We start from the raw sequence: 14,261 nt of genomic DNA on the forward strand, positions 1-14,261 counted from the left end.
GAATCGTAAATGAATAGCAATGACAAACTCTAAATCAGGAATAATGGATGTCACTAGAACCTGTAAGTCAATGGCAAAAAGAAAATCCCACAAAAACAGAACAAATATAAAAACAACCACAATAAAACTCATTGCTATATAAGAACTTTAAAAAGTAACCAAGAGTACCATGGACCTCCCTCGAGGTCCATTAAAGAAGATAGCTTGGAAACAATCAGGAACATTTGAGTATTGACTTGGTATTAGATGATACTAAGAAAGAATCTTGAATTACATCAGCTGCAGTAACGGTACCTTGATAATATGCACTCAATTAAATAATCAAACGAACAAACAAAAACAAGCATTCCTATAAGACAGGTTCACACTGAATATTTATATGTGAGTGGGGGTCAAATAGAACAAGCAACACACAACCCGAAGGATGTTAGAGACTATGCAAACAGAGAAGGAAGGAAATCGGGTTGAAGGTGGGCAGTCGGAGACGGAGGATATGGAACTCAAACAAGAGTCCCTTGAAAGAGCTCTCTGTGGATCACAGATGATTGCATTTTGCCGTGGCTAGCTGTCTGGTCTACTAACTTGCCCGTGCTTTCCTTTCTTTCTGTCTTACCTTAAAACATGTGTGGTATTTTTGCAAATACAAGAAAATTAAGAAAAAAAAAAAACAACTGAGCTTTGTGCTATGATCAGAAACGTCCCACAGGAGGGGTAACAATGAACCTGCCCCTCCTCCTTTGGCAGAGAAACACCTGTACACGGAAGAGGATGACAAACCAGGAAGAAATTAGATCTCGAAATCCACTTCTTTTAGCTGTACCATGAAACTTTAGCTCCGCGCAAACATTTTATTTAATGAAGTTTAAAAAAAAAAGTCATACTAAGATGGGTGCCCGTGAAAATAGAACTTTACACATGCTATAGCCTTTATGCTCACCATTTACTTGATTGGTCCAAATATTTATAGTTCATTGTTATGACTGCCAAAACTGGCAACCACGAGGATTGTTGTCTCAATTAGGACAGTAAACAGATTGTCTCTTTTTTTAATGGAAAAATCTAAAATGTAATACTTCACAGTTTCGCATGTTTATTCATCCAAACGAGCTAAAAAATAATGGCGCGACATCTGTTCGAGAAACACTGGTACCTCAGATTTTGGCTGCCTCCCCACCAATTTGGTTGTTGTTTTAAAAAATGAAAAATAGGAGGGGGTACTGTCATCAAAAATCTTCTGGCACGTAAAGTAACTTATTTTATTGAAATAAGCATCCCATATCTGTTGCTACGGATACAGAAATTGTGTAACAAGGCGTTACTATGCAGACGAGGGCTGCAGTTCAATTGTTTTAAGAGATTCTCTGATCAGCTAGGACGGTTCCATAGTGACACACTTCTTCACGTGATTCTCCAACTCTTTTGTACTTCTCTATGCAATTCCAGCTGAGGACCATGGTGAGGATGATTCTGTAGGTGCGGCTTCATCCGCTACAATTCCACGTTTACTGAAGGTGTAGTGATCCTAAGTACGGTGCCGGCACGACAACACATAGCTGACATCATTCTACCCAGGCTGCTCTGGCGCCACAGCGCTAATCAGAGAAGGCAAGGCTGCTAGGGGAGAAGTGGGCAGCTCCCCTCAGAGAGGCTCAGGTAAGTGTAAAGAAGTGTCACTGCTGCTAGAGAGAGGATAAAGAATCGGCTTTGGTCATTTCTGGATCAGAAGTTTGTTACAGATGTAGTACATTAAAATAGAAATGTGTTTAATCTCTAAGCATTTACTTATAAAGCTTATCTAATGTAAAATTCATCCAATGAAATATTATTGACTATGCACTTTTAGAGCCTAGAAGATTGAGTGCCTTAGTGTTCATGGAAACATGATAATAAAATTTTATTTTATTTTCATTTGGAGTGAATATGTATGGTAAGTTGATAGGAACTGCTAAGAATGTTTTTAAATAAATAAGATTCAGTTTCCTAAAAAAAAAAAAAAAAAATCCTGGCGCTCCTAGTTCCTATTGACTTTGTACCAATTGCTTGATTCTGCAACAATTAATTATACATACAATTAATATATAATTTATACATACACAAGTTATATATATAATTAATTCTTGTAAAATATATATGTATATATATAAAATCTTCCAATATACCAGACAACCATAAATACTAAATTCTGAATTGATTAATCCACTATATAAAACAATTACGCCGAGACATTTAAAATACACTAAAACAAAACTCTTCCATGCACTTAAATTCATGGGTAGATGATCACACACTGGAAAGACATAAGGAAACAGACTCATATTCTCAAGATCTCCCCATCATGGGCTGGGGCTAGAGTATGTCATAAGACATAAGGAAACAGACTCATATTCTCAAGATCTCCCCATCATGGGCTGGGGCTAGAGTATGTCATAAGACATAAGGAAACAGACTCATATCCTCAAGATCTCCCCATCATGGGCTGGGGCTAGAGTATGTCACCAGTCAGTCGCAAAGCAGACCACCCTATATTCTCACTAAAAGTAACTTTTCTTTTTTAGAAAGAAATATTAAATGATGTGATAGTTTTACAATTTTCTCCTCAAATAAATTTAATTTCATCTAAACTTGCATGGGACATCACAACCTTTGCACCTCATTCGCAGCTCTCCACTGGTTAAGGGTTAGCTCTCTGGCCCTGGCTGGAAATTTACAGCACATCATATGTTAAGGGATTCCGAAGTTACAGGCCATTATAATGTCTTCTATTTTGTTCTCCATCACTCTAAGCAGAGAAAGTTATTATGGGGAAATAGCCATGCCTAAACGTTACACCTGATTCTAACCCCACATTTATAACAAATGCTACCTACTACTCAAAAGTGTGGTCCTCTGAAACAGCAGGGAGCCAACATCTTTCTGTCTTGAAATATTCAAACTAGGCATTCAGCCTGGTGTTTCTATTCATGAGATGGCTGTTTCCAGTTAATATGAGTTCATGAAATTTGCATTTTATGAAAACAGTATTATATAAAAATATTATCATCTTGCTTTACCTGCTATTTACTGAAATCAAAGCTTTTAGTCTGGGATTTGTTTTCTGGGAATGTCATAAATCAACCAGCTACACAAATGGACACAGGACATGGAGAAATTCAGGTGGTGAAACTTGCTTATTATTACAGTACATTTCAACTTGTATTTATTATTATAGAAACAACATTTTCTCTCCACAGCAAATCTCATGAACAGAACAGAATGGTGAAGCTTTTTCTCACAACAGCCACTTGTCAAGCATTTCGAGGAGGCACACATCTCTTTCGAGTGCTGTTAACTGTGCTACTCTAGAACCTGGATAGGTATCTGATACACGATTATTACATATCCTCTCACTTCAATTACCACTGAAAAACAGAAAGAAGCTGCATTGGATGTGCCTGTGTTTAGCACCATATGGGAGGGAAATAACTAAATGAAATTGCTCACGTCAGTGTGAGGAGACTGGAAGAAAACAGTATTTCTTGACATGTGGCATGTCACTCAGGAAAGTAAAAGGCCCATCAAATCCAAAATGCCAGCTTGGATATTCCCTTGCCTCTCACTTCGCGAACAGACATACCACATGGCGTAAAATGCTGCAACCTTTCCTAAAAATGCCACTTGGATGGGCCCTCTGTGGTGAGTATAGAAGAACTCTTCTTCTGTTTCTTGAGTCTGTGGGTTCAGGAGGAAGAATCCAGCAAATAACGCTGGCTAAATTTTGCCCTCAGATGTTTGGCATAAATAATCTGTGAGGATACTGGAAACTTAGGCTGTTTCACACTGATGAAATGAATTCCACAGAACAAATGCTACACTGACATACTCAGCTTTTGCACAAGTCACAAAGACTGTCTGTTCTTTTAGAACCCATGCTCTACAGCCAGACTTACTCCAGAGTATCTAGCAGAGTTTCCCGCCTCTCGCAAGTATAGAAATGATCTTAGAATTGCATTTATTTCTCAGAAAGTCAAGGTACACTCTAAAACTCTGCACATATTTCAAAATAGCCATTTTCTATACATCTTTATAGTAGATAGAAGCTAATGTCAATTCTATAGATATACGTATATATATGTATATGCATACACATATATGCATATATGTACACATATATCCACAAAACTTCCTAAGATTTATGTGTTCATGTATTTTAACACTTTATTAAACCTCTGACTTCCAATCAAATACTGAATAGTATTTATGCTACAACACAAATGATATTCACAAAATTTTTAGAAAAGTACAGATGAAAGTAACATGTGGCATATATTTTTCTACCATTTATTTTTCTCTACTGAGTATGAATTAGTTCTCAAGAGACAAAATGTAATTTAAAAAACAAGGCTTTGTAATGCTCAGATTTAAGAGACACCCCAAAAAAATGCTTTTGCGTAGGTGCACTCCTGCTAATTCTGCACCGTGAGAAACCCTGTGCAATTAGAAGCAGATTGCTGCACAGCTCCCTAACAAGAAGGGCGAGCTGATACTGCAGGCAACCAGAGCAACATAATTAATATAGAATTCCAATTTTATATTAATGCAATAATAAGTTAATTAAAACTGAGATCAGCTGAACTTTCTGTTTCCACCAGCTCAGACGGCCCAGGAGGAAAGGAACTCTTCTTTAGGGGCATATGTGACTCTGTGAGCTTCTGTCATCCAGGTGCTATCTCTGACACAGCACATGTGCACTAACAGTTGGCAAGGAAGAAAAAGATTCCTGCGGATGCATGTGCAGATAGTCTCCCTAATGATATCAAATATGTCTGGAAAGAAAGCATGCTTCTTTGTAAAAACTGGGAAGGGCATGTAAAATAAGATTTTTTTAAAAAAGAACAACATTCAGGGTTGAACCCTGAGCCCAACAGGCATGGGTACCCACGAACACACCCAAAATACATGTGTACACACATGACTAATTAACTGTATCCACATGAACAAAAATAATAAAATGAAATAAAAATATCAAAAAATTTCCCATTACTTTCTGCTCATTCTTAGGTTCTGAATATGATTTTGAGTAAGCGTTTTCAAATAACAATGCAAACTTTTCCTTACAATATACATGGGATAAAACAGATTTAATGATGTTTAAGTGGCTGAGTTATACATGTAAATTTGGAAGACATATGAAAACTGTGTTATCCAGCTATATCATGAATAGGGTATCTGCCAAAGCTGAAAGATTTACAAAGTATTGAGTAGCATACGTGACTCAGGATTGCTGGATAAAGTCTCCAGATACCTTACGCCATAGGTACAAAGATATTTCTGCAAACTGACAGTACCAAGAAAAAAATATTCAAAATGTTTCAGTTTTGAAAATTGTCAAAGTACTTCTCCCCAAGGATGCTCTTATTGGAATTAGTTCCCTTCATTTATTGATTGCTGCTCAGCTAATCTTCATCTGGGTCCAGATCAGAGTCAATATTCGTTGACAGTCGGAGATAAAAGAAAGCATAGAAAGCCAGTAGGAGGGCCAGGAGAGCTGCAAGCATGAGACCAACTTCCTGGGAAAGAGAAAACAGTGAACTTGAGCGGATGAAGAGAAATTGGCTTCATCAGATACAATAAAATTATCACTTCATGGTGTAGGACAAATACTGTCAACTCAATAATTATTAATAAGTAATCTATTTTTCAGAAGACAATACATATTGTAATAGCAAATTCATAAACGGATGAAGCATTTCTATTAAGATTTTTCTGGTGGCAAAATTGAAATATGTTTTAATATATTTTCTTAATTTTTCATCAAAATTTTAAAGTCAGTCAATGTAGTTTGTGCTTGTATTTGAATTAGTCTCTATTGAGTACATGTAACTATTTTTTAAGTATTACTTATTAGTGATTATCAGAAGATATTTTACAAATTACCACTCATTTTCTATTGTAAGGAAATGCCATTGATTTTGATTCCAATAAACAGATACATTGGAAGCGCAACTGTTCACACTCATTTTATTGAGATTGTAATAGAATTACAAATTATCTCCCTCTCCTTTCTGTTCCCAAACCTTTCCATAAACCCCTCCCTGCTCGCCTTCAAATTCATGGCTTCTTTTCCACTAACTGTTTCTTTTTCTTTTTTCTTTTCTCTGTTTCCTCCAATCCCCACCACTCCATTTTTTGTCTTTTTCTTTTTCTTTTTTCTTTGGAGAAAAGTTGACCTCTAACATGTTGTGTGGCTGAGTGAGACTGGCTTCCAGCCAGGGACTGCAGGTTTGCCCCAACATGCTTAGCTATACATTCTGCTTTTTAGAACTCTAAACTTTGTAACTTACACAGTGGGATACAAAGTGAACTCTGAGTGCATGAGGTAGAAACTAATATGGTTCATCTTAGCACTGAAGACAGGGATTGGATACTACCATTAGCGTTTTGATACTGATTATATCAATCATTTATATTTAGTAATGGGCAAAATTTAACATACGATAAAACTACAATTCCTTTCAAAAAATATCAGTGTTTTTGTCTGTGTGCATGTGGTCTGTGTGCAAAGAAATTTTCTCAATGTTAACGAGTTATTTTACTGCACAGAAAAAGAACAGAGGCCACTTCAAGACCCACAAGGCTCTTACACACCCTGCTCACACTGCAGGACCCGCAAGGCTCTTACACACCCTGCTCACACTGCAGGACCCATAAGGCTCTTACACACCCTGCCCACACTTCAAGACCCACAAGGCTCTTACACACCCTGCCCACACTGCAGGACCCACAAGGCCCTTACATACCCTGCTCACACTGCAGGACCCACAAGGCTCTTACACACCCTGCTCACACTGCAGGGCCCACAAGGCCCTTACACACCCTGCTCACACTGCAGGACCCACAAGGCTCTTACACACCCTGCTCACACTGCAGGGCCCACAAGGCCCTTACACACCCTGCTCACACTGCAGGACCCACAAGGCTCTTACACACCCTGCCCACACTTCAAGACCCACAAGGCTCTTACACACCCTGCCTACACTGCAGGACCCACAAGGCCCTTACACACCCTGCTCACACTGCAGGACCCACAAGGCTCTTACACACCCTGCTCACACTGCAGGGCCCACAAGGCCCTTACACACCCTGCTCACACTGCAGGACCCACAAGGCTCTTACACACCCTGCCCACACTTCAAGACCCACAAGGCTCTTACACACCCTGCCCACACTTCAAGACCCACAAGGCTCTTACACACCCTGCCCACACTTCAAGACCCACAAGGCTCTTACACACCCTGCTCACACTGCAGGGCCCACAAGGCCCTTACACACCCTGCTCACACTGCAGGACCCACAAGGCTCTTACACACCCTGCTCACACTGCAGGACCCACAAGGCTCTTACACACCCTGCTCACACTGCAGGACCCACAAGGCCCTTACACACCCTGCTCACACTGCAGGACCCACAAGGCTCTTACACACCCTGCTCACACTGCAGGACCCACAAGGCCCTTACACACCCTGCTCACACTGCAGGACCCACAAGGCTCTTACACACCCTGCTCACACTGCAGGGCCCACAAGGCCCTTACACACCCTGCCCACACTGCAGGGCCCACAAAGCTCTTACACACCCTGCTCACAGTGCAGGACCCACAAGGCTCTTACACACCCTGCTCACACTGCAGGACCCACAAGGCTCTTACACACCCTGCTCACACTGCAGGGCCCACAAGGCCCTTACACACCCTGCCCACACTGCAGGGCCCACAAGGCTCTTACACACCCTGCTCACAGTGCAGGACCCACAAGGCCCTTACACACCCTGCTCACAGTGCAGGACCCACAAGGCTCTTACACACCCTGCTCACACTGCAGGACCCACAAGGCTCTTACACACCCTGCTCACAGTGCAGGACCCACAAGGCTCTTACACACCCTGCTCACACTGCAGGGCCCACAAGGCTCTTACACACCCTGCTCACACTGCAGGACCCACAAGGCCCTTACACACCCTGCTCACACTGCAGGGCCCACAAGGCTCTTACACACCCTGCTCACACTGCAGGGCCCACAAGGCCCTTACACACCCTGCCCACACTGCAGGACCCACAAGGCCCTTACACACCCTGCTCACACTGCAGGGCCCACAAGGCCCTTACACACCCTGCTCACACTGCAGGGCCCACAAGGCTCTTACACACCCTGCCCACACTTCAAGACCCACAAGGCTCTTACACACCCTGCTGTCACTTGTGCATCCCCTACATGGCATTGTTTCATGGGGAAGCGATTCATTTGCATCCGTATGAATATATTTTACATTTAAGATGAATGCAAAATAAATAATTCAACATGTGCCACCTATTAAACTTTAAAAAATATTTAAATGAATTTGATATATAATCAACACGAAATTTCAGGTGAATGCTGAAACCACAAACACATTATGTACAGATTTTCTATTTCTTGATTATATTTATTTAGATATCCAAACTATGAAAATAAATATTGATAGAGACTACAGCATGGAAAACCGTGTCAGTAATTTTTGTGGGACCTGATATTTAAAATCTACTATATCAATGTAATGTCAGCTGGAAGGCTCTGGCACCTCCGAGGGGCAGGGCAGCACCGCACAGGGCAGCACTGCGCAGGCCTCATTATGTCCTCCAGCCACAGCTGTGCTCCCGGCCCATCTGCTTCCAGCGCTTCCCGTTTTAAGAGGACATAGGGAACAAGCGGCATAACCACAAGCTCCATCTGCTCTGGGGAGTGGACAGCAGAACCCACCCACAGCGGCCATCACTCCAGCAGCTCAGAGAGAGAATGAAATCTGTAGTCTTGTTTCCAGGATGTGTTCCTCATCTCACTGATAGCCACTCTTAATTACTGCTTTCCCACTCACGATTGTTAAGACAAGCAGCCAGCCCTCGTTAAATTTGTTGGGGATATTCAGAGGTATTAAGAAGGATGTTAAGGGTAGAAAGCAGAGATTATGCTGTAGTTCAATGCTCTCTGGTCAGTGTATGACATGCAAATGGCTTTAAAAACACGGAGGGCAATGTCACAAACACTTTCCTTCAAAACGCCTTTTGGTGGAGGCAGACACCATGGAGGGTGACTGTTCTAAAGAATCTGCCATGATCAAATCTCAAATGAAGCATTCAGGATCCCAGAGCCTGTGGCCATAACCTTAGACACCTGTAGGACGCCTTCCTCTCCATGATCTGGCTGCTGTCCAGATTTAAACCAGAAATAATAAAAAGAACAAACAACATTTCAAGCTGTTCCTCCCAAGGGTTGCTGACAGGGTCCGCCTGACACTGCATATCTGGCTGACGTGGACAGGCTAAGTGTTCCATCCTTAGACTTTGTGAGGACTTTTGAAGGTAGCCAATGCAGATTTGTTTTTCCTGCATGTTGGGGAGCACAGGTATCTGCATCCTATGAGAATTTCAGCGATGTGGACAACAACTGTGTCTCGGCATCTATGTTTATCATGCTTTTCTTTGTCTTTTCCTTCTGCTTGTTTGTTTTGTCCTATTTCAGTGTGTGTGTTGGTTTCTGTTTTATCTTATTTTATTATTATTTCTTAGAAGCCTGTTTGGTTTCTAGCGAGAGACAGAAAGAGTGTGGATTTGGATGAGAGGGGAGGTGTGGAGGATCTTGGAGGAGTTGGGGGATGGGGCCATAATCAGAATATATTGTATAAAAATTATTTTTAATAAAAGAAAAAATAAAATATTTTATTTTAAAGCTGAAACCATTCATCGTTCCTCCAAAACATTTTCTACTAGTCAACTGTATATTTAGAATAAGGCGCCAGAACTCGTAAAGGGCAAATGCCTTCTTCTCAGCCAGTCATCTCAAAGCTTAGCACACTTGGTCTAACATGATAATTCAACCTGGAGGTGACGTCTAATGCACAGTTTTCAAGACAATCACATCTTACTCATCTCTTATACTGATTTGTAAGTAAGACTGGATCGATTATACCGATGTGGCTTGCACACTAAGCATATTAAAAGTGTGTGATGGCTGAAAGGCTTTAAGGCACTGATACTCATAATACCAACTCCACAGCAAATCCCAGAGCTCTTTGTGTCACAGTGGCTACACAAGGCAGGCACTGGGGAAGTAATGACGGCCCTTACAAATATTCAAGGGTCGTATTTACCCAAACGAGGCGTGCCTAATTTGGGGTTTTCCCAACCACTTAATAGTTGCAGGTGCCGTGGATGTGGTAAGTTCAATGCTCTATCTTCTTTCTCTACTTTCAGCCCTGAGGTGAAGGACACAGTCTCCAACTACAAACACAGCTTAAGAAGATTTAGTCAGCTCACTCATGCCAATGGTGAGGGTCACAAGGGATGTGATCTCAGGCCTTTCACGGCACACTCAGTTTTGATGTCACTGGTGGGTTTTTTTTTCTAGTCTATGCACCTGTTCTTATTTTCTGTAGATTCATAATATTTGAAGAGTGCAACTCTAACTCACTCAAAAGTAGTAAAGTAGTAACACAATACGACTTTCTGGTCATCTTGAATCAACTCGGTAAAAGTCAAACATGGTTGATGTTCATTAGCTCTCACTTGCTTCTCTGACATTATCAGCATGGATAAAATCGCTCACCAGGGAAATTAAAAAGCTTTAAAAGACAATTGCTGAAGGAAACTCTGTTATTTAAAAATCCTACAGCAAAATGACAAGGCGATCAAAGTTTGACTGGGCAAACTAATTAGTATGCTCGATTTGAAACGCAAGACACCTTCGTGGTTTTGATTCTTAGAAGTTTCATGTCATGGCAATAGCCTTTGAATACACACTTTCATGCAAAGATAATGGTGGTTAATGTCTTTGTTTCTTAAGGCTTACCAAACAGAATGATATGCTAGATTATTAAAATAGATCTATATTCTAATATCAGACACTTTTCAGTGTATGTTTTTATGGCGAAAGAAAGCTAAAAAAGTAATTCTTCATAGTTCTGAAAAACATATTAACTAACAGCACTCTACACTACTTTAACCTATAACCAGAACACTGCTATTTCCTCAAAGCAAAACCAAAAGTGTAAAAGCAAATTAAATGAGGGGTGGGCACACAAGTGTGGTCTATAAATATATAGAAGACTGCATTATTTCAATAATCCTAATATATAACTATTCATTAAACTATGCTAGAAATACATTTTGTTACACTAATATTTCCCTTATAATCTCCTAGTATGCTGTGAAATATAAAAGCAAATATTAACTTTTTCCTTGGAGGACACTGTTGAAATGCTTCCTATTACAAGAGTCAGTCATTACATGGCCAAACAGAAAATAAAAGCTAAACATGGTTCTTTAAAAGCTGATGCCACAGAATGTCTTTTGTATGAATGCCATGAATGTAATTTGGTGTGAATTATAAAAAACTAAAAAGACAAACCAATCTTTTAAGTTAAAAAAAAAATCTCCTTTTTCCTCAAAACATGCCGCACAGCACTAACGGAGGAGACTGTTGTGGGAAGGGCACATCACACAGCAGAGCTGATCACAGTCAGCAGTCAGAGGCGGGGAAAGCAGGGTTCCACCATTGGAACAGCGAGTTCTGGATGCTCACCAAGGACATCATCTGGCAAGGCAACAGCTGCTACAGCTTGCTGGTAATACCCTGGCATTTGTTATGAGCTATAATTTAGAAAAATTGATTTTTTATCTGACAGATGAACACCCAGATTTTCTTTTAACAGTTTAATATTTAAATAAAATATTTGTACTGGTCATTTTTAATTTACACATTTGGTAGCATTAGTTCCAAATGGATTTTCCTACCTAGTTTACTCCATGCTAAATATTTGGTGAACACTTGACATGACCAACAATAAAATACTTTTAGTTTCGTAAGCACATTAAACTACTATCTGCTGACACCCTTCTCAGTTTCACTCCTCCCCCATAAGCAGATAGGCACTGGCTTGCCAAGAGGGCAAGTTAGAGGAAAGCACTAGAATTTCATTACACAGATTCTAGAGACAAAGTAAACAGCTATAGAGTGGGGTTCACTGCGTGGAAGAGTCTGATAACCCATATACATGACTGGAGTGCTTGAACAATATTTCTAAAAGCTAGAATAATAGCTTGAGAAGAAACCTGTTTTCTATGTACGGTATATACTATAAACTTTAATTACAACTTTATCTTAAGGGTCCTCAAAATTTCAAGACAGAAATGATGTTTTCCAATAAGAAAATTATTTTACAAAAACTTTACTAACACTTTATTGAGATTGAAGTAGTTTAAGACATTCAAATTTAACACATATGCAACTGAGTTGTGTAAAATGAACTGGCATACATACATCAAACTATAAATTTATCAAACAGAAGTATACCTTTATGCCTATTGCTGTTTTCTTTGCTTCTGCTTTTAATTTGGTTGCTCGTAAAATAGGTTTGGTTTTTTTATAATCCTGTTTGCCTAGAAAGAAACAGTTTCAGACAATGAGTTATTTTTATGGATAATTTAAATTTCACAATCACCTATACAGTGTCAAAGGATGTTTACACAAAGTAGACATTCACAGGTAAGATTCCATAAGTCACTCAAGACTGATCTCTTTTGACTCTGACAGACATCATGATCTGATGCACAGAATGCCAAAACAAAATTATATCTTTTATTTTTAGAGAATAAGATACTCACAGTAAGTGTGAATCTTTTAAAATAAAAGTACTAATAACTTAATATATAAATTATAAGACTACATATAAAAACTAGATATATAATTATACAGTTATATATAATCGACTATTAAATAAATTGCTTTAGCAATTAAAAATAACTCCTGTTAAATTAATAACATTGTGGATACATGAAATACACAAGAGTATAATTTAAGAAATATTTGCTCATTTTTTTCCTGAGACTAACAGAGGAATCCATAAGATATTGACTTTAAAGACCCTAAATTCATTAGAACAAAATATGTCTAACTTTCATCCTTTCACCAGAGGACGGAACAGACATGACTAAGTCAGACAGAGGCGAGCGACATTTAGATATGACACTCAGTCTTCCTTACTGCATTTCCCAGCCAAAGAGAAGCGAAGCTGAGCTAGTGTCACTAAATTCTGGTGTTGGTGTACCATCTGGTGACCCCACTGACAAGCTACAAAAGAAGCAGTACTCCGCCTCAGGGAAAATAGTAGATTTCACAACAAAAGATTATCAAGAAAAATATGTATTTTAAAAAATTCTCTTTAAGGAAACAAGTGGGAGTTGTTGCAAGAAAAACTCTAAGGTGGCGTTCTGAGCAGCAGCTAACAGACAGGACAGCATACTTCCTAGCCTCACCCTATGCTCTTCTCTTTTCAGCCTTTCCTCTCAGAGTGTTTCCGGAGCTTACCTACACATTGCCCTTTTTACCCCAAATTTCCACATCCTATTCTCACTCAGATAAATCTGGAAGCAGCTGATCTAAAGGATGTCATAAAAATTTAATGCTAAACACATCTGTTTCTTAATGCGTCTGCTAATGATTCAAAAGTGCCTTTATCTTCCACATAGAGTTTTAGAAACACGAACGGCAGAGAAGGGAGGTAAGTGGACAGCGGTGATGGAGAAAGGCAACAGCTGGGCTCATTAGACACAGCCCAGCGTTTCTCCGGTTGAAGGGCCGCGTGCGAGTTCTCGGGGCCAGAAAGTGAGCTGCACTATTGCACAGCAGCCACGCTGCTTCTACCGGCTGAAGCTTAATAAGTATTATTTGTTGATAGGGTTTAATGATGCAGAAAAGAGTCAATTGTAAAAGATGAATATCAAATGTTCTAAATTTAAATAAATAATTAGCAGAAAAACATGACTGTGACTCACTTTAAATTAGTAACATTTAATTTTGCTGGAAAAAAAGATAAAAAACCCTTGACAAGTGTTCATTCTGATTTCACATCTCAATAGTCCAGCTATTCCTGTGTCCGTCCTGCTGCGATATAAACAGTTAGGAGCAATGAAAGTGGCGACACCGTTCCTCCTCTCCGTTCCACCAAGCACATTTCCAATGCAAATCTTAGAAGAAATGTGGAGATCACAGATACCAGCAGAAAGAAATTCCTCGATTCATCTAGTATATGTCTAATAAGAATTTTAAGGTAAAGTGGAGAAAAAAGTGTGAATGATGATTTTAAACATGATTAATGAGTGATATTCATGGTTTCTGGCATGGTCCATCATAACATCACCAGACAGATATCAGAGTCAACGTAACAGTAAGAATTTACCAGTCAACCGGTGGCAC

At 39.7% G+C, this 14,261-nt stretch overlaps 1 protein-coding gene across 2 annotated transcripts in view; it reads right to left on the minus strand.

Annotated features, from left to right (window-relative positions):
- Positions 1 to 1,070: 1,070 nt before the first annotated feature.
- The window catches only part of Triqk (triple QxxK/R motif containing), a 64,568-nt gene continuing 51,377 nt past the window's right edge, over positions 1,071 to 14,261 (minus strand). For both annotated transcript variants that reach the window (XM_075966942.1, XM_075966941.1), the window contains 2 exons: positions 12,360 to 12,445; positions 1,071 to 5,546 (listed from right to left, as the gene is read on the minus strand). In XM_075966942.1, the coding sequence (XP_075823057.1) occupies positions 5,433 to 5,546; positions 12,360 to 12,445 (200 nt within the window). In that variant the 3' untranslated portion in view covers positions 1,071 to 5,432. The remainder of the gene's footprint in view (positions 5,547 to 12,359; positions 12,446 to 14,261) is intronic.

This window comes from Microtus pennsylvanicus, chromosome 3 (genome assembly GCF_037038515.1).
Source record: "Microtus pennsylvanicus isolate mMicPen1 chromosome 3, mMicPen1.hap1, whole genome shotgun sequence".
NCBI lineage: Eukaryota > Metazoa > Chordata > Mammalia > Rodentia > Cricetidae > Microtus > Microtus pennsylvanicus.